At 28.3% G+C, this 27,375-nt stretch overlaps 5 protein-coding genes across 16 annotated transcripts in view; 2 read left to right on the top strand and 3 right to left on the bottom strand.

The window, feature by feature from the left end:
• Positions 1-27,375, bottom strand: part of LOC132909017 (tetraspanin-5) — a 190,711-nt gene that overhangs the window by 19,747 nt on the left and 143,589 nt on the right. The gene's annotated exons all lie outside the window — the stretch shown is intronic.
• LOC132908989 (VID27-like protein) lies at positions 6,423-11,942 on the top strand. 7 transcript variants are annotated; one of them, XM_060963527.1, is made up of 8 exons: positions 6,426-6,690; positions 8,597-8,794; positions 8,882-9,134; positions 9,174-9,331; positions 9,421-9,713; positions 10,167-10,251; positions 10,438-10,512; positions 11,024-11,941. In XM_060963527.1, exons 1-8 carry the CDS (start codon positions 6,639-6,641, stop codon positions 11,686-11,688), a joined length of 1,779 nt encoding a protein of 592 aa, XP_060819510.1. In that variant the 5' UTR covers positions 6,426-6,638; the 3' UTR covers positions 11,689-11,941. The 7 variants fall into 7 exon arrangements, with proteins under 7 accessions (XP_060819512.1, XP_060819510.1, XP_060819507.1 ...); XM_060963528.1 differs by having other exon boundaries at positions 6,430-6,690; positions 8,882-9,331; positions 11,024-11,430; positions 11,530-11,941; XM_060963529.1 differs by having other exon boundaries at positions 6,423-6,721; positions 8,882-9,331; positions 11,024-11,942.
• LOC132909021 (elongation of very long chain fatty acids protein 6-like) lies at positions 18,546-22,262 on the bottom strand. Its single transcript, XM_060963607.1, has 3 exons — positions 22,165-22,262; positions 19,974-20,377; positions 18,546-19,381 (listed from the first exon to the last, which is right to left on the bottom strand). Exons 2-3 carry the CDS (start codon positions 20,300-20,302, stop codon positions 18,871-18,873), a joined length of 840 nt encoding a protein of 279 aa, XP_060819590.1. The 5' UTR covers positions 20,303-20,377; positions 22,165-22,262; the 3' UTR covers positions 18,546-18,870.
• Positions 23,972-25,994, top strand: LOC132909018 (uncharacterized). 4 transcript variants are annotated; one of them, XM_060963603.1, is made up of 3 exons: positions 23,972-24,351; positions 24,452-24,619; positions 24,773-25,994. In XM_060963603.1, the coding sequence occupies exons 2-3, from the start codon at positions 24,475-24,477 to the stop codon at positions 25,549-25,551; spliced, it is 924 nt and encodes a 307-aa protein (XP_060819586.1). In that variant the 5' UTR covers positions 23,972-24,351; positions 24,452-24,474; the 3' UTR covers positions 25,552-25,994. The 4 variants fall into 4 exon arrangements, with proteins under 4 accessions (XP_060819586.1, XP_060819587.1, XP_060819588.1 ...); XM_060963604.1 differs by having other exon boundaries at positions 23,972-24,348; XM_060963605.1 differs by having other exon boundaries at positions 23,972-24,317.
• Positions 26,559-27,375, bottom strand: part of LOC132908981 (U2 snRNP-associated SURP motif-containing protein) — a 199,995-nt gene continuing 199,178 nt past the window's right edge. For all 3 annotated transcript variants that reach the window (XM_060963499.1, XM_060963497.1, XM_060963498.1), the window contains exon 20: positions 26,559-26,960. In XM_060963499.1, coding sequence (XP_060819482.1) covers positions 26,681-26,960 — 280 coding nt within the window. In that variant the 3' untranslated portion in view covers positions 26,559-26,680. The remainder of the gene's footprint in view (positions 26,961-27,375) is intronic.

Here is a 27,375-nt window from a genome sequence, read left to right on the forward strand (position 1 = left end):
GCCATGGTTAAGTGCGGGTCTGTATATTTTAGGACTTCTTATTTTCAAATCAATTCAAATCTTATCACTTTGATTTCTTTTTGTAATGAATAGACACTGACTAGGTTTTGATCAATTACATTTGCATTAATTATGTTAATTATTCAAATTTTTGTATAAAAACATTTACCTGTTTTGTTTTTCATTTTATTGTTTATTTATTTGTATTAGATAAATTATAATAATATGATTTACATTATTTAAACAAATTTTCAGCATTAAACATCTCTCTTTTTTATTTTTAATTAGTACAAGTGATATAAATAATATAAAAATAGTATAAATCAGTTGAAGAAGTAAATATATAATTATATCTTAAAGGTTGGTTATAATGTAGTAAAGCTATTAGTATGAATAATATAAAAAAGTTGATATATTAGCAACAAACGTCAGAGCAGTGTTACTACAACTATATCTGGGAATAAGAAAGAATAAACTCATTAGACACAAATTGAACATTACAAATCAAACAGATGATAAGCATACTCAACTTTTTCTCTATAAATTAAATGTTTTTATTGACAAGTTAAAAGAGGAATGATAAAATGTTCTCCACACCAACATATTCTCTCTCTTTCTCTCCCTCTGTATTACTTTATTTTAAAATATGCATTGTTTCGAATTGATTGAAACGACTTTTTAATTGAAAATATACATATAATGAAATATAAGTATAACAGAAGAGTAACTTATGTAAAACTGTACTTAAGTACTGCATCAAAATCGCTAGGTGAATTAAAATTAAAGCAATTTTTAAACTATATTTAAAACATAAATATAAAAATATAATATAAAAATTTTATTGATAGGAGTCTATTTGTGAAAAATAATAAAATTGTTCTGTAAAAATCCAGAATTTACTTAATTACGTACAATATGATTTATGTATGATTAAGTATTCTTGAGTTTCTCTTACAAGATACGTCATTTAAATGATAACTATTAATTTTTATAAATATTTTGTATGAAATTGTTCTTTAAAAAATATTTAATACAACACATTCTGTTTTTTCTGCAGAAATGAAAATGTTACATTCTCTTATCGAAGATAAGAACATTTCTCTGAATATCTTGAACTATTGAATACAGAAAAATAATCTAAAATATATTTTTTGATAAAAATATTAAGTGATAAAAACAGCTTGTTAAAACATTTTATTTGTTTGTTTCTCCTTTTTTTCTTAATTGTAATTCTTCTTATAAATTGTGAACTCATTTCTACATGAATTCCTGAATATAATTACAAACAAAAAGATTCAAATAAATGTTAGAGTTGTAACAATATGCTCATTATTTGAATGTGAAGATCATATGTTATGTTTTCGTGTGTTTCAAAGTTTTATGATATTTCAGGCAATGATTCATGTGATTTGTATTTGGAATTACCCTCTGTATAATAAGAATTATCAGAGCTACAAAAATTTATGCTACTAGTTGTGATTTCTGAAGTCATTAAGAACAATTTAAAAATTTTAAATAATTATAATTGTTTGCATTATTTCCCTTCGTTTGCCGTTCATTTTAGGTTTGCTATGAATATCACAGATATAGACAACTTATGACCAACTTATGTCTTGATAGGAGAACTTCTAATCATTCTATTTCTCGCCTATTTACTATGCCTACAAGATTTTTTACTACACTTTAATAGGTAGTCCTTTCATGGAATCAGTGCTCATGATAAATATCTTTTACTCATGCTTATAGTAGTATTAAAAATTTAATTAAAATCACTGAATGTCAGTTAAATGATGTTCATTGTTAAAATAAAGTTATTGTATGACTTGATTTCTAGAATCATCCTGAATGCTTATTTATTCTTCCTTGAGACTAACAAACGAAAGTTAGTACTATTACCTTATTATTTACTCTCGTTATAAAATTCTTAAGAAACTGTATTTAATTAATTCACTAAAATCATTTTATTAATATAACTTAAAGAATGTTAACATCTGAAGCATGTAATGACTGCATTCTTTAAAATCATATTACATATTCTCTCATAAGAAAGTAACATTCAACAAATATCAATTTAATCATTAAATTATTACCTAATACTTATGCACGTATGTAAAATGTCTAATATACAATGCAATCATATCAAAATTATATTTTATACAATTATTTTTTTATTAATGAGAGACATCTTTCCCTTCAATACTCTCCATATATATCTATAACGTTTCTTTTGTACAAAATATATGATTGATTTTATTATTGATAATTAAATACTTGTATCTTGATATTATTTTACAAAATATTTAATATAAATAGATTTCCACTCAATTAGAGATGTTCATAAATTAAGTTTTAGCATAGGTGATATTATAAACGAAAAATATTTGTTAAAAAAATATGTGAAAATATGAAACAAGGCACAATGAAATACGTTTTTTACAACAATATTTAAAAAAAAATTTGCAAATGCAATGAACCATATGATTATATTTGTTAATTATAACGCCGCAATAGGAAGAATGTATTATTTTAATTTAAAAAATTTATCTTAGAAGTAATATTGCATTGCTGAAACATATGACCATGAGCATAAACAAAAATTAGCAAATGGAATTTTCATTAATATAATTTTGCATGAAAATTAAATTGTTTGTCATTGAGATCAACAAAACTATTTACTGTTCTTACTTAAAATGACTCACCCTGTATATTTTAAACTGATCAAATCTAGCAATATTTTATAGTAAATGTGCAATTACACATAATTCTACAATAAATGATAATATAAAAAAAATAATAATAATAATATCAAATGTGTAGTAATATAGTAATAACTAAGCAATTGCTAAATGCATTGCTAAAATGTATGCTGATTGCTAAATACAACTTGCTTATGCAAGTGTATAACTTCACAAAATTAATTACAATAATTCCCCAATCAGATAAGCTATTGCTGTTAGATTAAAATTAATATCTAATATCAAACATAAAATAAATTAACTTAATCTTTTTTTCATTAAACAGAACATCATGCAAAAATTTATCATTTTATATAATAAAAATATTTTTTATACAAACAATGTATTTTCAAACATATTTGAATGTTAACAAAACACTTAAACTAAATATACTGTAAGATCCTATTTTATATGATGTTGACTCTCCTTCATGGGGTTTTTTTTATTTATGTGTGCGTTTTCATCGAATTAATTGCATAAGTTCTATAATGGCTTAATTATTAATAGAGATATGCAATGAGCAATATTTCAAGGAGTGTTTAAATTACTTCTATAGTTTGTTATCATGCACTACAAGATATGACATTTCACATCAATAAAAAATTTTTTTATTTATTTATTTATGTTTTATTCTTAAAAGAAAAAAGAAAAAAAAGTAGAAATATATATATCTATAAGTATGATAGCGAACTGTATTTTATCGATAGAGTAAATCAGCAATCTCATTATTAGAGAAATATTATATTATGACCAATATTCATTAAGACATTTGCATATGTACAATATATTTTTAATTGATCTATTGTTTCGTTTATATTTTTATAAAATTATAGTACTTCTATTTTATGTTATGCTTTTAACAATTAATAGTATTTGTATAATTTTAATTTCTAAATGCTTGTGAAAATAAGCAAAACATATGTCGTCTTCGAATATTAGAAAAACATAATATTAGGTAATAATAATTTTTATACACTGAAATCAAATAATACAATACAGTATCAAATATAAAATCAATACAAGTAGTATTTAATCTGTACATAGTGGCATTATAAATAGTGTTTTAGCAATGATTTTCGAATCTGCCTTTGTATCTTAATGTAATTTATTAAAGGAACATATGTATAAAATTATAAATTATATATATATATATTATATATAATTATATTAACATATTTTGTTAAACTTTATAAAATTTTTGATCTAATTTATTCTTTTTCCTTTTTTTTTTAATGTATATGATTTGTAAAACAGATGTATATTTCTTGCATTTATTCTTGTAAAGATGTCCCTACATTTGAAATATAGGAAATGGATATATAGGGTGTCTCAGAAGAAATCCTTACAACTTTACTAATATGTTTAGTAGGTTATTTTGAATCCAGAAGATTGTATACAGTTTTCATACAGATTTTCTTCATTTCTTGGCTTGCTTCACTTTTATATTCTACAGCGGATGTTCAGCATGTCATCCTTGTAATGTACATAGCTACTGTATTTGCGATATTTAATTTGTAATACTGTTATTTGCATTGGATATATATTGTATTGGTTGTCTGAAATTGTGATTTCATGTAATTGCAAAGGGAGAAATCCAGTGGACTTAAATTAGGTGATTAGGGAGACCATAAGATTGGCCCATATTATTTTATCCATCTTTCAAGGAAATGCATATTTACACAAATATAAAATCTAGAGACAGAATGAACTCACTAGTCACCAATAGTTACAATCTTATACTGATACTTGATATACAGAGTAAACAAAATTGACATCAAAACAGAATCAAGAATTCCTAAGATGTGTGATCTTTTTAAATTACAAATTAACATGCTGATAAAGTTAAATTTTCTTCTGGTACGCCTTGTATACTATCTATTTTACATAAATGAAAAGAATTTTCTTACATACGATTGTTGTTAATATATTTTTATACATATAAAATTTGTAAATAGTTATTACTATACTTTAATGACTTAAAATTGTAGTTTTGTCTATATATGTTTCAATAGTTTTTAATATTTAAACATTTAATAAGGTTGCTAAGATTATAATTATAAAATATTCTTATGTGGATATAAATAAGACTGCTCTCTTAATAAAATTTTATTTATGCCCTACTCAATTTGTTAAGTGTTGTAACTGATCAATATTATTCATTGTTATAAAAAATACATATAATTGTGATAATCTTATATAATTTACTCCTTTGAGAGTGCAAATCTTATAATCAGCATTTTGTAACAAATATTTTGGCCTTTCTCAAATTACATTATTTAAAAAGATATATACTACACATTTTAATAGATGCAAAGAATTTTCTTTTCAAAGAACATACTCATAGAACATAATAATTACATAGTAATCATTAAACATTTAATAAAATAATTTTATAAAATTATACGAAAAATAAGATTTTTTCATATTACTTGAAATTATTTATAGTTAATAAACATTTTTAGAAAAAGGAATGATCGTTCTTTTTTCTTGTTTTTTACAAAATTAACCAAGTAATTAAGAGAGAGAGAGAGAGAGAGAGTATGGGAAGAAGTGTTATATATTAGAAAAATTAATAAACATTAATCTGTTTATATCATATAAATTGATCTCGTACCTTTAATGTATACCTAGTAAAGTAAACCATGTTAAGGAATTCCCTAAAAATAGCTGGTAAAATAGTTTATGACACATTTTGATCACAAGATAGTTTATATATGTTATTCATAAAACATAGAACATTCTTTAAAATTCTACTATTATAAACTGAATTATGATTGACATTTTTTATTACTTCTTTGAATATAAGGTTATTATTAAAGTGAAATTAAATTAAAATAAAGATATAATAGATTTTACAAATTTTAAGCTATTTAGTATTAAATTACAATAAAAGTTACAACAAACATTTGATTAAAATATATTTTTTATACCAGAATTTTTTTATATATAGGAAATATAACAAAGTATCATGAACCCACTTATATTTTATTAAGATTATATATATACATAATATACATTTACTGTAATCATGTACAGAAATATTTGTTTTGTGTCTGCTTTACTGCAGTATATATATGTTTATTAATTTCTCTGTCGAATTTCTCTTATTAATAAATTGTGTGTACTATGGTCATGTAATTTACATTTCTTGTTATATTTCATGATATATTGTTAAAAGTATTGGATAATATGATAAATAAATATCCTGTACGTTACAATAGTATGAATAATATGCTATTGTATAAATTAATAATATTTCCTGCTAATGAATCTAAGTAAGTTTGTGACTTTATAATTAAATAAATTAATAAAATACTTTAATATAGTTATATTGATTGAAATCTTTTTGCTTTTAATCGGAGATATTTTTATAATTTGATTCATTGACATTTCTTATTAGAATACATACATCCATAAGTTCTTAATTAATATAATATTCGATAATAAATCATCATGTATGTTAATATTTGCTTATATCATACAAAAATGATTACTTCTTGCTAGTAATTTGTAAATTGCCTAATTTTTTACTAGGAATATTAAAATTATTTATTTTTAATATTTATGTACTAAATTGTAATAAACATTACAAATGTGTTACATATTTATACAACACTAAGTTCTTTGTTATTTCTTGCTTCTGTTATACATATCTCATTACATATTCTTCTCTGAAATTTTAAACATGGAAAAGGTTTGGAAAATACTGAGAACCTGCTGAGAACTAACATCGTGAAGAAACGTTCAAGTATAGTAACTAGGGATTTTCGTATTATGTCAACACTTGTTGAAGTCATTACAAATCAAATTATAATAGACGTGGTTCCGTGTTCGACTTTTTAAAAACTTAATTTTTGGCGTTTCTCTGATTGTAAAAAGTACAGTTATATTTCCTAGTAGAAGATGTCTGGTGATGTTCAAGCAAGAAAACGGAGAGAGAAAAAACGTAAAAAGGGTAAACAAAAAAAAAATAGGATACTGAAAGTGTGAGAGAATTATTATAATTTCAACTTTCAACTTCTAACTTTTGTATTTATTAATATCAAGTGTCAATGCTTTCATTCTCGTTTCTAAAATTATCACAGGACATTTATACACTAAAAAATATCGATATATTAAACTAATTTTTGTTCTTTTTTTTATTTTCTAAAATATATAGAACATATTAAATACATTATTTTGTTTTAAGTACGAAAGAGGGATTGTAGGAAAATATTATTAAATGATAATATTTATTGAACATTATTTGTTGATGCTTCATTTTACAAGTTTTAATACTGAAATATTATATAATGCATACATACATACGTATTATATATATGTGTATATACTTATATACACGTATCACATTTCATAATATACTTTGGACAATATATATATTGGACAATTACAATACAATTGTTAAATAATTATAAATTATAGTTTGCACATTCTTTATAAAATATTTTGTGAATCCCATTATTTAGAATTGTAAAAACTTTAGAATAGTGAAAAAATAACTTAAAAAATTATTCAGATATCACAAGTTGACTTTTGCTTTTATATGCTACTATGTGGTTCGTTTGCTGCTATATATTATATATAGCTTAATGAAACTTTACGAAAAAGATTTATAAAACTCAGTGATCTCTTATTTAAATTATAGTATATACATGTGTGTGCGTTTGTGTATATGTACGCGCAAGCACGTGCGTGTATATGCGAGTTCCGCGTCCGAGCGTATGTATAATTTTTATATATATACCGCTTATTTTTGCTTCAAAATATGAAATCAGTGAAAATTTCCCATTTATATTTATGCTTTTTGTTACAAATTATCACAACATAATATAATTTTATTTTGAACTTATATTTTAAATTGTTTATTGCGTTGTGGGCGTGTTACGATAATACTGAACGTAAAGCCTCAGATATTTTGAGGCATATTTGGCAATGTTGCTGAAATTAGAAAATACAGGGTCTTAGAAGTTTGATCAGCCTAGCTTTTGGCTTTCAAAAATAGATCAACCTATATTATCCGGTCCAAAAACATTTTTCGTCAATTTATTTATATATTTTACGTATTTGTACAATCCGTTGCTATTTATAATAAATATTAATTTAACACTTTTAATTTGATTATTAATTCAATGAAGAAATATACAAGTAACAGATTATTGTGATGAACAAATAAAGTAGTAAATATAGATTCGTGATGTATATTGTGTTAATGGAAATACATACTTTCAATATTAGAGAATACTTGTAAAAGTGCTCTTTTATAATAATGATTTACAAAAATGACAGTATTTTGCTTGGTATTATTTTAAAGTTTGTCTATTAAGTTGTTGTATTGTTATTTATTTTATACTTATCTCGAAGTTTATTACAGAAAACAATGTTTGATAAACTTTTCGTAAAAAAATAATGTCGCAAATAATAATAATAATTATTATTAACTTAATTATTAACATTGATATTAAATTATCATTATTTTTGTAAAAAGATATGCACTGAACAGAATATAATAAATGAATAACAAATGAACTTTTTGATAACTATTTAAAAAGATTTTAAATGAACAAAATAAGAGTAAACTAAAGCATTATTCTTTCTGACATTTAAAAATAATTTTTATAATATAATGTTAACAAATTTCTCGATCATATTTCAATTTTTAATTCACATAAAAACGTTACAATCTATATACACGCTATATATAATCTGTATACGCACGGCACATACATACTTATGTTTGTGCATGTATGTACAATATGCAATATTTTTTAAAATAACTTTTATGCCGTATTATAATAATCATTTTATCAGTAATTAGTAATTGTCATTTAGCTATTCAATATATTATACTTCAATATATTTAGATGAAGAAGATAATATTATACCATCACCTACAGTGGGAAATGCTAGTGAAAATTTAACAGACAACGTAACTATACATATTTATAAAGAAAGTACTACAGGTGGACACTGGTGTGCTCGAATCATATTTTTTACTGTCTTAACAATGCTTGTTGGCTTAATCGGTGTAGTTATTATTGAGCACAGAGGTACTACAGACAGTAAGTAAACTTTCTCTATATTTTTAATGTAATTATAGTTATTACATTTAATGTATTATGTCAACATTATATATTTCATGTTATAAGTTAGTACACCATTAGAATCTTCTCGTTGGGCCTTTATCTTTGATGGGTGGGTAGATGATTCTTTGTCTCTATCTAATGAAGAATCACATGATAATGAAAATGAAAAAACTAAACAAATAGAAGATGAAAGGAGGTATAATGAAGATGATGAAAAGTTAGAAACTATAGAAACTGAAATTGAATCTGAAATTGCAACTGCAACTGAAACTGAAACTGGAGAAGTTCAGGACGATGAAATGTTGAATGAATCTACAGAAGAAGAAGGAGAAGAAGTAGAAGAAGAAGAAGAAGAAGAAGAAGAAGAAAAAGAAGAAGAAGAAGAAGAAGAAGTAAAGAAAGAAGAAGAAGAAGAAGAAGAAGAAAAAGAAGAAGAAGAAGAGGAAGACCAGGAAACTCTAACTGAAAATGAATCAAACGAAGAAGAAAGTGAAATTTTTCCAAATAAAGAAGGTATTACATGATACAAAACATTAAAATATAGTAGTGAATATAAATGTATATTCAAAATATTCTTATAAATTTTAAATCTTTAACATAAGATATCAATACAGAATTAAGCGGTGAGAGTAAATATGAAAGCAGAAAGCACACAGAAGTTACATTAGAAGATGATGATATTAGTTCAACGTTTGATGATACTAATGTATTAGAAGAAATATACGGTATTAGTACAGAGAAAGACTCGGATGAAAAAACTGTTTTAAATGAAGTAGATAACCAATTTGATAAAATATTAGAAATGCCAAGAAATGAAGACATATTTGAGACATTTTTAGATGACATTCCTGGTGTTAAGGAAATTAATGATGACAATATAGAACCTTTAGAAGAGGTAAACTTAATATGATTAGACATCATTATCAAAATAATAAAACTTATAAAAAATATTACTTGTACATACTTTATTTTATGTTATGTATTCTCCTATATAAAAAATTTAATGAATTTTCAATAATTGAATATAAAGATGTTGGTGTTCACTGTAATTTGAAAAGTTATTTTATTATATCTTTTTAATTTTTATCTCCTTATGTAGAAAACAGGAAACTATAATTTTTTATGAAATTTTTCTCTTTTTGATAACAAATGTAAAGAAAATTGCACTTATTGAAAGATGTACAATTCATTAGCTACAAAAGATATTACTTAGATACTAATTTATTAATAATTTTATTCACTACAGAAAACTAAAAAATTATATGTTACCGTATGCTTTTATATGAATAATTTTACAATACAATTTCTTAAATAGTAGCACATTATCACACTATCATCTTTATATTAGGTAGAAAACACAGAACCGGAAGAATATGTTAATGATGTAGATGTAAAGCCAGAAATAGAAGAAATAGAAGAAGAATCTACTAGCGGTAAGTGAAATATGGCGTGGCAAAATTGAATTACAATCTTTTCATAATGTAAAATGATCCTCCATGCTCTCATATTTTGACATAAAATATAATGTAGATATAAATAATTTTCATAGTTTTGAAATTTTCTTTATTTCTCATTACACTTTTGAAATCTCAATAAAAAATAACATGTGATGGTTGCAGTGGCAATGAAGTTTGGAGTTGGTGTGGCACTTATTGTCGCTGCACATTTTGTCCTTGTGAAACGATGGAATAATGGTAAATGTTGTAACATTTTTGTTTTACAAATAGTATAATTTATTGCATTTGGACAAAATTCTGATGTAATTTCAATTTTTTGAATTGTAAAATTATACAATATTTACTAAATTATCTTTCATATTTAACAATATAATATTATTTTGTATGTTAAATTTAAATACACTTTTACTTAACTTTCACACTTATTCAATGTTTTAAAATATAATTGAGAAAGTTATGAAATTCATTTAAAAAATACTTTTATTTCATGAATCAATCATAGAAATATCATGCCATTGTAAGGGATCATATAAATTTTTTAAAATAACAAAGAAATTATTATTATAAGTACTTTTAAATGAAAACTAAAATGTCATTTTTATGCATCTTTAATGATAATGATGATCTTTACTTTTTTTAATGTTTAGAAGTTATTATTTCTGTTTAAAATCAATCTAAACTAATTTCTTCTGAAAAAAATTTATGGAATAAAACATTATATTGAAAGACAAAACAATTTTTAAAATAGGAAAGCATGAAAAAGAAGTGCAAGAGAAAAGTGGAAAAATAGAAACAAAAAAATATAAGCGCGGAGAAGAAGAGAATAAAAAGATAGAACAACAGTTTGTTATGCTAAAAGATACTGAGTTCGAGAATGGAGAAGAAGGGGAAGGAGAAGAAGGAGGGGAAGAGGAAGGAGAAGTAATGAACAAACGGAATAAAGATGACATAGATGAAAAAAAGGAAGGAGCATTAGGAACACGAGAAGGAAAAGAAGGGAATCAAAATATAAGGTGGAATGAAATAAAAAACAAAAAAGATAAGAATAAAAATCAAATGAATCAAAAGGATGAAATAGGAATTGTGCAAAAGACAATGTTAAAAGAAGAAGAACGAACAGAAGAAGAAGAAGAAGATGAAGGAGAAGAAGAAGAAGTAGAAGAAGAAGAAGAAGAGGAGGAGGAGGAGGAGGAGGAGGAAGAGGGAGAAGAGGAAGAGGAAGAAGAAGAGGATGAAGTAGAAGAAGAAGAAGAGGAGGAGGAAATCGAAAATTTTGACGATACTGAGTTAATTGCGAAACTTGAAGCTAAATATGGAAAATTACAAACTTTACAAAATGATAATGAAGAAGATAGCGAACATGAAAAAGAAATAACAACCAACAGTTTAGTAACGTGGAAGCAAAAACAATAAATAATCTACTGAATTGTACGTATATCCAATGTGAGAAACAGTTTTAGAATTTATTGAAATTGCAGAATTTATTTTTATATAAGCAAGTTACCATATTTAATAAATGAAATGTTACTGTATAAAAACAATAATATTTAATAAATAATAAATTAGACGAGCATGGAGGATCTTACATAAATAAGTTTGTACAATCCTAAGTGAAGAAATTTTCTATATACTTTAATAGTCAGTTAATCATGTAAACTTTTGGCTTATACATGCATATGAATACTTATATATTTTACTAATAATATTTATCAAAATATTCAATATCGATATTGATGAAATTTTTTAGGTTTGTAAAGCAGACACAAGTAATGGCTAACACAACCGTTTAATTATGGTAACTTAAGTTTAAGAGATAAAATTACCTTTAAAAATTTTATCTTTGTAATATTATATTGGGAGTTAATATCTAAAAGAATAAGAGTTTTAAATAAATTTCGTATAGTTATATAAAAAAAATTAATGTAATGTACATATCAATAAACAAAAGTAAGAAAAGGATCAAAATTTTCTTCCAGTATTTCACTCTCAAGAGATGTAAAAATAAAATATTAATATTTTAAATTTAATTTGATTAAAATAAATGAACAATATCCTTAAACCTTGTTCAGAAAAAAGGTAATCTAGTTATTAATTTATAATTCAAGCTTCAAATGGATATTTAAAGACAAAACATCTACAATGGAAATGATCTATTTATGAAAATATTATGTACATACATACATACGTAAAAAGCGACTGAATATGGAATTCAGAAAAGATCAACTTGGTTTAAGGAACTGAAATCAGAAAAAAGAAAACTGATAATAACATGTTAGTTAGTAACCTCCTTTGCTATTGTCTCTTTTAAGCCAAGGGATACTTAAAAGAATCTTAAATTTAATAATATATCATATATTAGTAAAGTGCTTCAAATTACCTGGAGTTAAGAGACAATTATCATGAAAACAAGCGTAGAAATTTGGAAGAATATTTCAAACCAAACAAAATAGCAAGCTTTTCGTATCCCAGCAGCTTGAATTCAATTAATTGACTAATGTGAATAAACTTTTAGCATAAAGATATAAAGAATAAAGATAGAGTACGCAAGTCATATGTCATGTGTTCTATATTACCGTTTAAGTGAATGCGATATGGGAATAGAGAGAGAACGCTGCATAGAGGTCTCCTCTATCTTTGATCAGACACGTACACTGATGCTACTCATTGATCGGTATTACTACTTTACACATATTTACTGTACAACCGTGCAAGCGTTATTAGACACAGAAATAAGAGGTCTCATATACAGCGCTCTTTGCTATTTCCATATTGCTTTCTCAACTCGCTCATGTCTCTGTCTCTAAATTCTGTCTTTATATTTTTATGAATTTTAATCATCCATGAAATTGCTATTTTCAGATTCGTTACACATCACCTGATACATACAGTGCTGGACAAAAGTATTGGCACAGCAAGATTGTTATGATACAAATGCTTATAACTATTAAACAAATTGATTTAAACAAAAAACTTTTTGACGTATTTATTTATTATCTATCCTAGTTTATTACATAACAAGAGCAACAATATAAATAAAATAATACGCAAAATAATAACAAAAATATATTTTTTGAACATTTTATGGGTGGACAAAAGTATTGGCACAGTAGAATATTTACGCTTATAACTAATTACATAATAAACTTCTAATATTTTGTTGGCAGTCCTTTTCTTTTAAGGACTTCCTTTAATCTTCTTAATTATAACACTCGATCAGTGAAACTGGAGACTTCAGTTATTAAACAACAAAAAACCAAGAAAGAGTAATAATGTCTAGAAAAACGAAAGAAACCACAATTGAAGAAAGAAAAATAATATTAAATTTATATAAGATGAATAAATCTTACAACGAAATTGCACAAATCATAAACAGAAGTCGTTTTACTGTGCGTTCAGTCATAAAACGCTTTAAAAGTGAAGAAAATCTAGAGAATCAAATTAGGAGTGGTCGCCCTTCTAAGGTAACAATTCGAGAAAAAAGGAAAATCGTAAATATTGTAAAGAAGGATCCAAAAACTAATTCGACTGAAATTGCTTCGATGTTAAAAGCTGAGTGTGAAAAAGAAGTAAGTACCAAAACTGTACGTAGGGTATTGAAGGATGCCGGTTATTCTGCCCGTGCAGCACGAAGAAAGCCCTACATCAGTAAAATAAACCAAAAGAAAAGAGTGGAATTCGCGAAAGAGTTTGTTACGAAAGATACTGATTTTTGGGAAAAGATCATGTTTTCAGATGAAAGTAAGTTTAATATTTTTAAATCTGACGGCAGAATATTAGTATGGCGAAAACCCAACACAGAGATGGACGAACTGAATCTGCAAGCCACCATGAAACATGGGGGTGGTGGTTTAATGGTGTGGGGATGTATGGCATCATCGGGTGTAGGAGAACTTATATTCATTGATGAGATAATGGATAAATATGTATATTTAAATATACTCAAGCAAAATCTTTTGAAAAGTACTCAAAAATTAAACCTCCCCAGGGATTTCTATTTTCAGCAGGATCGAGATCCTAAACATATGGCGTATATTGTTCGTCAGTGGATAATATATAATACTGCCCACACATTAAACACACCACCTCAAAGTCCCGATATGAATCCCATTGAGCACGTGTGGAACGAATTGGAAAAAAGAATTAGGAAACATAATATCACAAGCAAGTCTGAACTGAAGAAAGTTCTTCTGCAGGAATGGAGCAATATTGTACCTGAATTCACTAAAAAATTAGTCCACTCGATGCCCAGAAGATTAAAGGAAGTCCTTAAAAGAAAAGGACTGCCAACAAAATATTAGAAGTTTATTATGTAATTAGTTATAAGCGTAAATATTCTACTGTGCCAATAGTTTTGTCCACCCATAAAATGTTCAAAAAATATATTTTTGTTATTATTTTGCGTATTATTTTATTTATATTGTTGCTCTTGTTATGTAATAAACTAGAATAGATAATAAATAAATACGTCAAAAAGTTTTTTGTTTAAATCAATTTGTTTAGTAGTTATAAGCATTTCTATCATAACAATCATGCTGTGCCAATACTTTTGTCCAGCACTGTATGAGTGACGCGATCTGCGACATTGTAAGATTATCTTGTGCTGTGTTTTTCTTTTGCATATTTATTTTTACGTAGTAAGGTTACAGTACGAATTGTGTAAAGTTAATGTACAAGTTATCATATATGGTACATTTAAGGACTAATGGCTCGATAAGGAGTTCCCGTAGTTTTATAACAAAAAAATGAAAATATGCAATCCGATGTTGTGCTGGATACTTGCGTATTTTTTCGATAAATAATGTCAAGCAATATTTGGCCGTTGCGATGCTCTGTCGATGTCTTGTAAACAATTAATTTCTCTTTCTTAGGCAACTTACAGTTAGTTTGATTATCGAGTGATTTTATCATTCTTATATCATTAAATAGATTCTTGTAGCGTGGAACTCAATACGTTCTTGTCTATTATGCTATAGCGTGTAACCAAACAGGATAGATTCCTAACTTTAAGCTTAGATACAATAGGTTCTTGTATATGCTAAATTACGACCAAACAGGGCAAATGCCTAATCTTATAGGTTCTTTGTATGCTAATTTTAATTGAACTTAACACTTGGTCGCATGGTGCAGTATCTGTACTGTAAAATCTGGATTGACTAATGCAACACTTGACCGTTTGGCAAATATTTCGATATTTGTACGGTAATCAACTCAAGATACGGGCATGGCCACGTTTACTACCTCTCTGATATTAACTTTCACGTAAATAAATAGTAAGTATAATTGATAAAACGAGCCCTCGAACTAACTGTCGATGTAAAATTATTTTGTGAAACATAGGGAAATATCCTGTTCTAAACAGTGTTGTCTAAAGCCTGCGACTACGACCTCAAGCAAATCTCCCGTATCGCAGACAGATCGTCTCATCTGCCCGACGAAAAATATACAATGTATCGACGAGCGCATAGTTGTCACCAAGCAACGAATTCCAGAAACGTCGATTTCGGTCCGTTATTGTATTCTAACAAAGAAGGCGGCCTACGTGATCATAGGCGCGAACGGTGGCGTGTGGGGGCCCGAGCGTAGTGGGGGTCGTGTCCCCGAGAAGACAAAGAATTGACTTAAGGGCAATCAGTCTCATTTGAAGATTCAAACGACATACATTGAAAGGTCTGACGATTTGTGTTGTTCGTTTCCGCTGCCAGCTGGTTCGGGTGTGTTTCTATTCTTTCTCTGTATCTTCTTGCGAGTCTGATAATCTCCTTCTTGACCGTTGGTATTCTCAGGTCTTTCCGTATGTCCTCGTTTCTAACGTACCATGGGGCGTTTAATATCGTTCTAAGGATTTTGGCTTGCATTGTTTCGATTTTGGTTATATGGCTCATTGCTGCTGTTCCCCATAGTGGAATTCCGTATGTCCAGATTGGTTTTATGATTATTTTGTATATTTTTAGTTTGTTTTCTGTGCTTAGTTTGGATTTTCGGCTTGTTAACCAATGCATTTGTCTCCTTGCTGTCTGTATTTTGTCTATTATTGATTTGATATGCTGCTTCCATATAAAGTGTGTATCTATGTGAAGTCCAAGGTATTTGACTTGCCTTGTTTGTGTTATTTGCGTGCCGTTCAGAAAGATGTTTTTGCAGTGTGGTCTGATGATTGAAATTAAAGTCGCTTAGTCTAACGAATTCATCGAGAGATATCGTAAAGTCGGGTCGAATTTCTGTAACGCATTAACTGTATTCATCGCTAAATAATTTGTGACGCTTTTATTATTATTTAATTTATTGTTAAATATACAAGCTATATTAACCTGTTAATACAGTGTTAAATTCATTGGACCACCTCTGTTATCTTAATCGAAACAGGGGAACAACGACTAATTCGCGGCGTCGATTATACGAATCGTAGCGAGAATTTACGCCTCTCGCTGACGCGTTTTCCTCGCGACCGCGTCTCTCCGCGAACGGTCGTGACAATAACGTTTTATAAATTTATTTTCTGATAAAGTTCTCTCATGATGCGAATAGTAAGGTGGGTTCGCATATACAACGATATTAGCAAGTAGTTCGGCACTAAAAGGGTTAAGGGTTAATTTTTTAATTTTAAACTAACCGTACGCAGTGATGAAATTTGCACGAGTGCATACAAGGTTTCGAATCGAAAGGATTCACCGTGCAAATCAAGAGCACGGCTATTTTACTTTTACAACGATGCGTATACAGTAGTGATTCTCTCGACTGCTGGTTATCTGCGCGAGCCGCGGACCCTTTGTCTCAGCGACGAAAGTTGGTGGATTTGAATCCGCAACGATTTGATTTCCTAGGTAATTGAGCCAATCTTCAAGTGGAACGGCGCCCACCGTTGAACTCTAGTCGATCTTCCAACATCGAAATTATCTAAAATACGATCGACGACTTGAGGATAAGAGTAAAACAGTTTGTCCTTAACACGTTGATGTTTTCTCCGTGAGGCGGCACTCGAATTCACGGTCTGCTTCGTAGGGCGGCGCTGTGCCACATTAGACTGTTCGATATGACCACAATTTTTCAACTTTGACCTCAATTTATAACAAAATTGCAGAAGCAATTACTGTTGAGTTCAATGAATTCCGTAGACTTCAACTAATACATTGATATACAATAGCTTATCAATATCAATTTGCATATATTTATAAATGTTAAGTAAAGTTGACGGGACCAGCTTTGGCCCTAATTTTGTACTCTTTTCGATTTTTCTTAAAAAGTAGAGGTCTGACGCGAATTTTGATCATCGCACGCAATTCTGTGAATCTTTTTCTATAAGAAACGTTCATAGCGCGAATCAAAAAATTTTTTAATTCTGTACAGGAAAAAAGAATAGTCATGCGTGTTCGTCGGAGAACAACGGCACGTGTAAGGAATATGCACGACAAAAATAATGTTAGGTTACGTTAAATTTTTAAAATGGAGGACTAAGAAAAGGCCAGTATGTATGCTAGCTACTTCCAAAAGTCATAGGTATGTTATTGTTCAGGGGAAAAATAGTAAATTAAAGTCAGACACTGTTTTTTTTTTCTTTTTTTTTTCAAATGATGCTAAAAAGGAGGTTGATCTATCCAATCAGATGTCATCCTATTATAGTTGTTTGCGCAGAACCATAAAATGGTATCGTGATATGTACATAGAAAATGGGGTGCTAAAAGTATGAAAATTTTTAAATTTCGCGAAGAAATTATTTATCACCTTTTAAATATAGTGAATTCCAACAGAGAAGAAATGCCAAGGTCACATATAGGATAGGCTAGACGTCCTGCATACTACAGCCATCGAAACAGCCATCGAAAATAACCAAATAGTAACGGAATAGGCGCTTCTGAGATACACCAGACGACAACCCTCCAAAGGGACTAAAGCCTCGGTATAAAAATCTTCCAAAACAAGCGCTCGAGTCAGTCTGTTAAAACATTATGACTCAGTCTCTTGTAACACTTTGAATCATTGTTTTGTAGCGTTTTGAATCGTCAGTCTGTTGGATTTGTATAATTAATTCTATTCTCTATGCAAAGTTCAATTTTTTTATCTTATTCATGAAACGTTCGAATTGTAACGTGAGGTGATCACCGGCGGCGATCTATCGGTTTCGTAATTTCTTATATCTCTTACGTAACACCGATGTCAACGTGTTGATATATAACGAAGAATATATAATATATAAAGAAACGTTACAATGTTACGAAACAGATTCATCGAATAATTGGTTGGAAAGTCATTTTTAAAGAAAAAGGGTTTCAAAATCTTCTTAAAAATATCTTTATTAATTCGTCTGCTCGTAATAAGCGAGTTGCCATAAAATTTATTGCTAAATTCAATGTACAACAATTGATGTTACATTATTTTACTCGTGATTTTCATCCTGCCACAAGCAACTTTCAGTGCCACTTGTTAACAAAGATTTGAAAAATCTATTATATTTCTTGAAATGCATAGGCATAGATGTAAATGTATGCACCTGTAAAATAATTCTGATAAAATATTTACAAGAAACGTCGCTTGGGTGCATTCTTAGAAAAGGTATTCAGAAATTAGTATGTGCTTCAATTAGCTTTGATGAGCTTGTAATTAATAATTCTTCTTTTCAACTTTCTTTCCACGTTTGTCAGATAGGTAAGCCTGTTTGAAGAATCTACCGAAGAGAATGAAATAGCTGAAGTATATCAGCAGACCAATTTGCGCGTTTCGGGGCTCAACGTGGCATTCGACTTGATTGCTTTTTACATAGCTGTAGGCCGTAATAGTTACAAAGCAACCCCAAACCATTTGTAATGTCTGTAACGTAGTGATCAGCATGGCGACCCATTTTGGTGGATGGAAGCGCGTTGCTTTCAGAGCATAATAAGAATACATCCAGGAGTGAATGAAAAAGTTTACTACAGCGTTCCATCTGGCGTATGCTGTAGTCTCTACAAAACATAGCCATGCGTAAAGAAAAACTGTTATATGGTGGTACCAATGTAGAAACATCAACGGCTGTTTCCGTAGTACAATAAAAGCTGTGTCGCCAAACTCCACGATCTTTGATAGGATGAACAACAGTGACCAAAATGCACTAACAGGATCTTGCGTAAGGAAGCTAGAAAGAACATAATTATGGTTTTATTATGAATTAACATTTTAAGAATATCGTTTTATTTTGTAAATAGATTTCATGTACCGTTTTGATGAGAGATGTATACCACCCGCAATATTCGATGATAAAGAAACGTGATAATCGTGTCATATGTATGAACGAATCATCAACCATTAATTTTGTATCTAACGAGTGCGATTGCAATACAACTGCAAACTCAATATCGTTAAGTTCTAATATTTTTGTATATAGTGTAGGTCCAGGTTCGAAGAATTAAACGATAAAGGCACTATAATTGTAAAATACGGCCAACTCATTTCAAATATAAAACAACGTAGAATTACTTTAATGACTGTTTTAATACGTTAATATATAATATGAACCAATTAAATTGAATTTTTATCTTTCAACTTTCACCAAGAGGAACGTTCAAAATGATGACCATAAGAATGTATTTCGAGGTGATCGAGGTCGTTAGATAGTACGCTTTCGTAAGTACTTATCACAATGCATATTTAATTAATGATTAGTTTTCAAGTTACTATTCTACGGAAAATATTTTAAAAACTAAAATAAGGTACGAATGTTAAATTACCTGGGTATACAAATACTATGGTAGAACCCATAATAGCTTAACACGTGATACATTTCCGCCGACATTCTAAGAAATCCAAAAATGGAAAATACCGCAAGTAATATATTCCACAAGGCAAGCGCACCTTTCAGTTCGAATTTCGGCCTATTTGACATGTAATGCTTTCCAGTAAAAATTAGGATGACATAAATAGCAGAATAGTAGAAGCAGTTTGGATAATGATTCGTAATGATCGGAAGAGCATCTGAGTAAACAAAGTTTTTCTCAAAATTGAAGGCAAACGAGTAATTAGGTGCAGTTAGCGGCATATGATTCAATTTGTCTATCATCTTGGAATATCTTTTTCTACTCGCTGGTCGTTACGAAATTAAAGAAAAGATGCAACTTTCACCTCTGCTGCCAATCTATTGAAAAGCAAAAAAAATTAATAATGTTTAATTAATACTTAACACAAAATATTATTACAGATCCAAAAGATTTAGAATGATAGTTCAGAGTAGCTTTTTCAGATTAATCGTTTCTATCGAAATTAAGGAACAAATAAAAATACCAGGTAACAAATGAATTGATCATATCAAACGAATTAACCTAACGTTTGTAAAAAATACTTTAGATTATTTATTTAACGCGATTTTAAAATACTATATGAAATTTTATAACGAAACGTTCAAATCCGCTGTGTGTAGGATTTTCATTTATAAAATGACAGCTCTATTCAAATCCCTGAAATTTCCCGTTTGAAATCTGAATACTATTATCTTTTAGATTAGGTACGACATTCCACGGTAGAAACTTGTGTAAATTATATTGTAGATCGTAATCATAATCGAAAAATAAATAAAAAGTATAAAAGTAGTTCGTACAAAGTAGGAACATTATTCATACGTAATAAATAGTACAATGGAAAAGAAAAATTTTGTTTACTTTTATAATAAAATATATAAATATAATCAAACAATACACTAAATAACTAACTATAAATCAAAATATCAGAATAATTCACTATAGTAGTATCGACAGCTTTTTTTTCTGCGAATATCTCGAAAACTATGGTCGAACAATAGTTGTATATACAGGGAGAAGTTGATCAAAATTATGCCCTCGAAAATATATTCAAAACTCACCGGAATAGAAGAAAACGTGGCAGTTCTACTGTTTCACCAGACAAACATTTTAAAATAATAATATTCAATTAAATTCAATATTAATTAAATATATATATTTGTATACTAAATTACTGATAAATATACTAATAAATAGAATTGTTTATGAATAAATAACGTATACTTATAAAGTATTTTAAAAAGTATTAAGAATTCGTTTGATTACTTATGCAACGAATGACTGAAATTTTCAGTATAGTGTATGCTATATATTCGTAGGTATAATTTAACGACGATTGGTGGGAATTGCTTTAGACGCTTTAAAAACTAGGATAAATAGGAGAAACCCGGACGGTCGATAAGTTACCATTGGCAACCTTAGCTGTATGTATTCTATTAACCCATAACGTAATTTCAAATTAATTTCGATTTGCGTAAATTTATGATACAGAAATATCCGTATATATATTTTTTAACTTATTAACCGCGGGGTTTAGTTTCAAAAATCCGTTATGGGATGCGCAGGTAAAATCAAGCAATGACGAGTATACACATCGCCGCAGGGTAAATGCTCCTATTATAAATTTTACGATAAAAGTGAAGCAAACCGTGGAAAGATTACATTTTTATTTGATAAAAAATTAGCAATTCATGGTTGAGAAAAGGCATTGTTATTAAAAATTTTTAAATTGACAAAAAATAATAAAGTAAATTACACAAAACAATTTGGGGAATAACTGATGCATTGGGGAAAATAATCAACTCAATTTATAAAAAGCAATACATTATACGGAGCACAGCCGATATACCAAAGAGAATAATCAAATAATCAAACTTTTTTCTTTTCTCTTCTTAACAAAATACATGATAGTTTTACTGGAAGTATAAATGAAATATATCGCACACAAACATTTATTTGCATAAATATGTACAATCTAATCAGAAGATTTTACGTCATATATCGAATAAACTACTCAAAACTGTTTTGTTTCATATCTACTCTGTTAAAATAAATCGTGGGTCAGATTTTCAATTTCAGATTAGATTTCTCTTGTTGAAAAATAGAATACTTGAACATTAATACTTACAGTATTATGCAATATTACTTGGATCTAATAAGGCAATACAAAGACGAGTCACTTGCCGTTTTTCTTCTTACATGTTCAGTTAACCAATCATTACTGGTCGGTTGTAGAGAACACTTTCAAGTATATATCGGCTATCCCACTCTCAACATCAATCTAGGATGTTCTTATGAATATATTACATAAAATATCCCAACTCATTAAAATATCTTTCATAAGGCTCTATTGTACTATCGTAATTATAATAGTAAAATTTACAGGTAATAATGTATATAAAAATTAAACATAATCTCGTTATGTATTGTGGCTTATTAATATAGTGGACAATTAACTGCTGCAATACAATACTCTATGGTGACTATAGCATGAACCTTAAGAATGAATCTATGTTGAATCAGATAAGTTATTTTCATTCTCATTTTTCACTAACGTTTTATTAGCGACCAGTGTGTTTTGGACAGTGTGAACGAAAGGAGAGTCCGTACGACGTACAGACGTAGTCTCCGATGGGTTAATAAAGGAATTTAAAATGGATTACAATATTTAATTATTTTAGCAAGTCTAATTAAATTTTGGTTTCATCTCTTCTTAGAATAGCGTTAGAATAATGGAGCCTTGATTTTGAAAATATAATTCAACGACTTTTATACTCGGAGCTTCGTTGTGTACATGACCGTTATAAATTTCCAAGCAACAAACTTTGAAAAACTTAAACAGAAATTTAAAAATATACAAAAAATAAATCGCACATCTTTTAAAGGATAAAGTGACTTATGAACTGCTCGTAATAATGGGGTGATAGGGAGTCTGATCCTTTCGCGAACGAGAGATCTCACAAACGTGTATCGATATTAAGGGAAATTATACGCGGCAAGCTCTTCGTATATCCATGCCTTACACGCCTTATTCCATTTTGCGTACAAAATCATTTGCAAATATAAATCAAATTCGTACTGCATTTTCCTATTTAACATGCAAGTTACCAAGAATAATTTTTTGTTTCGTTTATTTTCCTTTCAACCTATTAACCTAACGTCTATTATTTCCTTTTAACTGTCCATTGTCTAAATGTATAAAAACGTATTCCATAAAAATTTATTTTCAAATATTAGTTAAGTTCGTGCTGTATTTCTGTATTTAATATGCAAATTACCAAGAACAATTTTTTATTTCATTTGTTTTTCTTTCAACTGTCTATTATACAGATGTATACGAACGTAACAGAATATTATGTTTATTTAATACGTTTATATATGCGGTGAATAATTATCTGCATTGTACTTTGCTTTATAGCTTCATACAAATAAACAATCCGTACTTAAATGGCTATCACGTTAAAGTAAAGTAACTATACACTAACTATACAGTAGGCTAAATACCAAACTTTAAAAAATGCAAAACTTTTTATGGCCTGCGGTATGATAACCGCACTAAACATGACAATTATGTATCAATTAATAATAAATTATGAAACATTTCGTGATAATGTTTCTTCTTATATGAAATTATCAAACCGGCTTGGGCGGAAAGTTTAGCGTGAGCGATCGATGGCTTTAGTTTGAGCGGATATAGATTAAGTACTGTATTTAAAACTAAAAAATAGAATTAAATAGAAATAAAATACCATTTGAAAAAATTCAAAGATTTTGTTGATAATAGATAAAATAAAATAGATCATTAATTTTAATTGCTACAAATTAATGCTATAATAGTTTTACATCAACATCTTAGATGTTATAAATGATTTGCATAAATATCATACATTAATAATTTAATTGTGATAAATTAATGAATTATAAGTTATTATAAATTAATGGAGTATTTGTAAAAGAGCTGCAGGGAAAAAATGTATTATCGGATGAAAGTGTAATTAAGCATTCGTTCAGAGTTCGGCGAAATAATAAGCGAATGATTTCTTGGACATATTTAGATTATAATGATTAGATTTAAATTTTAATAACGAATACTCGTTTGCACTTTCATTTTATCAAATTTTACTAAAATGGGACAAACAGTGAGACTTGGTTGGTCTAAACTGTTGGCCACACTGTTATTATGAACAATTTAGCTAGAAATTTCATTTGAAAAATGTAGCTCATGTATCTTCAGTCGTAACAAATCGGACGAAAAGATTAAATCGATCTAATTCTTTGCATGTATGAACGACGTTGGATGACCAATATCTGTGTAGTATAATCGTTTCCATTTATTTGAATCTTCGTTTCATTCGTTCGTTTGTAATCGCACTAAAAGAGCAAGCTTTCTTGAATTTGCATACTGTTTCTTGTAGTCTGTTTTAGGTTTTTTCAGGCTATGGATTTGCAGAGGAACACAGCAGCTAGATTAGTGGATATTTGCGCCTACATAAAATGTAACAACAGTCGACTTCGAGGAAATCATCTTTATTGCTTTCCGAAAGAAAGCAATCCGCTTCGTAAAGAATGGATTTTAAGAGTTGGTAAGTACAGAGTGTTGATATTGTACATTATGTATGTTTGACATTTGTTATTTACATAACTCTTGTGCAATTTTCTATATCAATATTACTCTTTCTATCTATATTACTTTCTGTTACTACCTATATTTTATATTTTTTATTACTCTTTATCAGGCAATCCAGCTCTACAATATTATGCTAGCTCTACCATAAGAAGAATGGGTATCTGTGCTGAACATTTCTTACCCGAAATGTTTAAACCAAACCGCACACAAAATATCAGCAGAAGGAAAATGTTGAAAATGGATGCTGTACCTCAACCACCAAAAAATATATTAGAAAATGAAGAAGGAGGAAAAGGGGAAGAACAACAACGCGACTACCAACAACGACAACAGCAACAACAAAATGCAAGAGAAGAAGAGGTAGCAGAAGAAGAAGAAGAAAAAGAATTACGTGTTAATAAACCAGTGTTGAATTATACAAGAGTGCCATTTACGTTTTGTGACAATGAGGATGCAATGCAATGGCTAATGATTGAACCAGAAATGACAAACTACAAAGTACAAATTGAGAATTCTCAAAATAAAACATTTTGTGAAATGAAATTGGAAAATGAATGTGTTCAGCTCATGAAAGAGAATAGAGATTTAAAAGCACGATTGAAATATCTGAAACGAAAAGTCAAACGAATCAAAAACTCCAGAGATCATTTTTATAACAAGTTGCGCAAAGTAGAAACTGTAGATGAATTTTTAGATAGACATGGGTGCAAAAGCAACGTCGTAAGGACTTTCATTAAGTTGCAACTGAAAGGTGAAAATTTGTCATATACAACCGAAGAACAAGATTTAGCAAAAATGATATTTTGCAATTCTGCATCAGTTTATAATAAGCTAAGGATAAGTGGATGTCATTTACCAGCTGAGAGCACAATACGGAGGTGGGTCTGAATCTATAATTTAAAGAAAAAGAAATGGAGAAAAGATGGAAACAACCATTAGCATATTTCTGAGTTTCACCAGAAACAGGAGAAATGAAAAGTGATCAAGTAATTACATTACTAAAAATATGCTTAACGCAATTAAAAGAAAGCGGAGTACACGTAAAAATTTTAACATGTGATCAATACTCAACTAATCAGAAAATATATAGAATTAGGAGTATTGGGGAAGAATTCATTTTTCATTTATGAATGTACAATGTATTATGCAACCTTCGATTTTCTTTATCTAATTAAACACTTGTGCAATTAAGAAATCATAAAAATACTAGGGGTATGTTAGGAACGAATTATTGTAATTGCTGGATTGGTTGTTTAAGTTTTTCATTTATTGTATCGTTTTTCATTATATGAACACCAAATTTTTGCGAATACATCTTTCAAAGTATGTCACTGTTGTGCTATTTTACAAAGAACAGGAATTTAAACATTATAACTTAATAATGTATCTATTTACACATATTTAATCGGATGTGCTTAAATAATAGAAATTAAAACTGTATTAGAAAGTACTTCTTGACAATATTTTTGTTACAAATTTATACATGAATCAATCAATTTATATATAATCTCACAAAATTTTTATATAACACTTCTCATGAAAAATATCTGAAGTATGCCCGTGCACGGATTAATGTAATGAAATTTAATTTTCAAATATTTCAAATGATCTAATTAATTTTATTTTCAAATACATAATTACAATGAAGTGACAAAAGGGAATAAGAAAGTCACTTTTTAGTTTTAAATCTGTACACTTTTTTTTATACATATAATACTATTATATATTAGTAATAGAAATAAAGGTATATGTATAAATAGAATCCTTTTTTATTATAATTAAGTATTCTATAGCTGTGTTCTCCATGCACATATTTGTTACGTATCAGCATATGCATATAAAATAAATTCACTTAAAGATAGTTATAGGAAGAAAAATATTAAAAGAAAAGAAAATTATTGTAAACTATTGAATACACAATTAGTATTGCATTAACTAATTTTATGTAACAATTTCCGTAACGTAATTTGTTTTGTAATTCTATTAACATTATAGTATAGAAAAAATGTAAAGTATCTTAATATTTATGCTTATGTCTATATTTGCGTGAAGATGGAGAAGGGGGACTATTAGCTCTATGTTTTGAAGTACGTGGTGGAGGTGGTGGTGATAATGATGGTGATCTAGCTCTTCTTTTCCTGTCATTTCGTTCGCTATTGGGTGATCTACGAGATATTCTGGATGAAAAAGAAGGAGAAGGTGTTCGTCGAATACGTGGTGGAGATGGTGTCATTGGTACTCTTTTTTTATATGGTGATCGTGATCTACGTTTACCACGTGGTGATCTACTGCGTGATCTGAAATATAATGAATAAACATTTTGTAATAATATTATAATCTAGGTTTGAAGCCCATTTTATAATTGAAACTGTTAATTGCTTTCACACTTTTAAATATAGAATATTCCATGAATTGGCTGCTCAATTTTGACGAGTTCTTTTCATCAAAATTGGTGTTATTTTAGATTGTTTTAAATAACGATATCTCATTTTATATTTACATCATTATATATTAATTATGATAAAATAATTTGATTTGTATTTAAATCACAGTCCATAAATTCTTCCAAAACTATAATATATAACATATATGTAAAGTATTTAGCTGCAGATTTAGAATTCATTGAAGAAAAAGCAAAAATGTATTTCAGAAAGTGTGATGCAGTTTGGGCACTCACTTTGATCACTGTCTACTTTCTGAAAATGTCTGTAA

The sequence above is a fragment of the Bombus pascuorum genome, chromosome 7 (genome assembly GCF_905332965.1).
Source record: "Bombus pascuorum chromosome 7, iyBomPasc1.1, whole genome shotgun sequence".
Classification (NCBI taxonomy): domain Eukaryota; kingdom Metazoa; phylum Arthropoda; class Insecta; order Hymenoptera; family Apidae; genus Bombus; species Bombus pascuorum.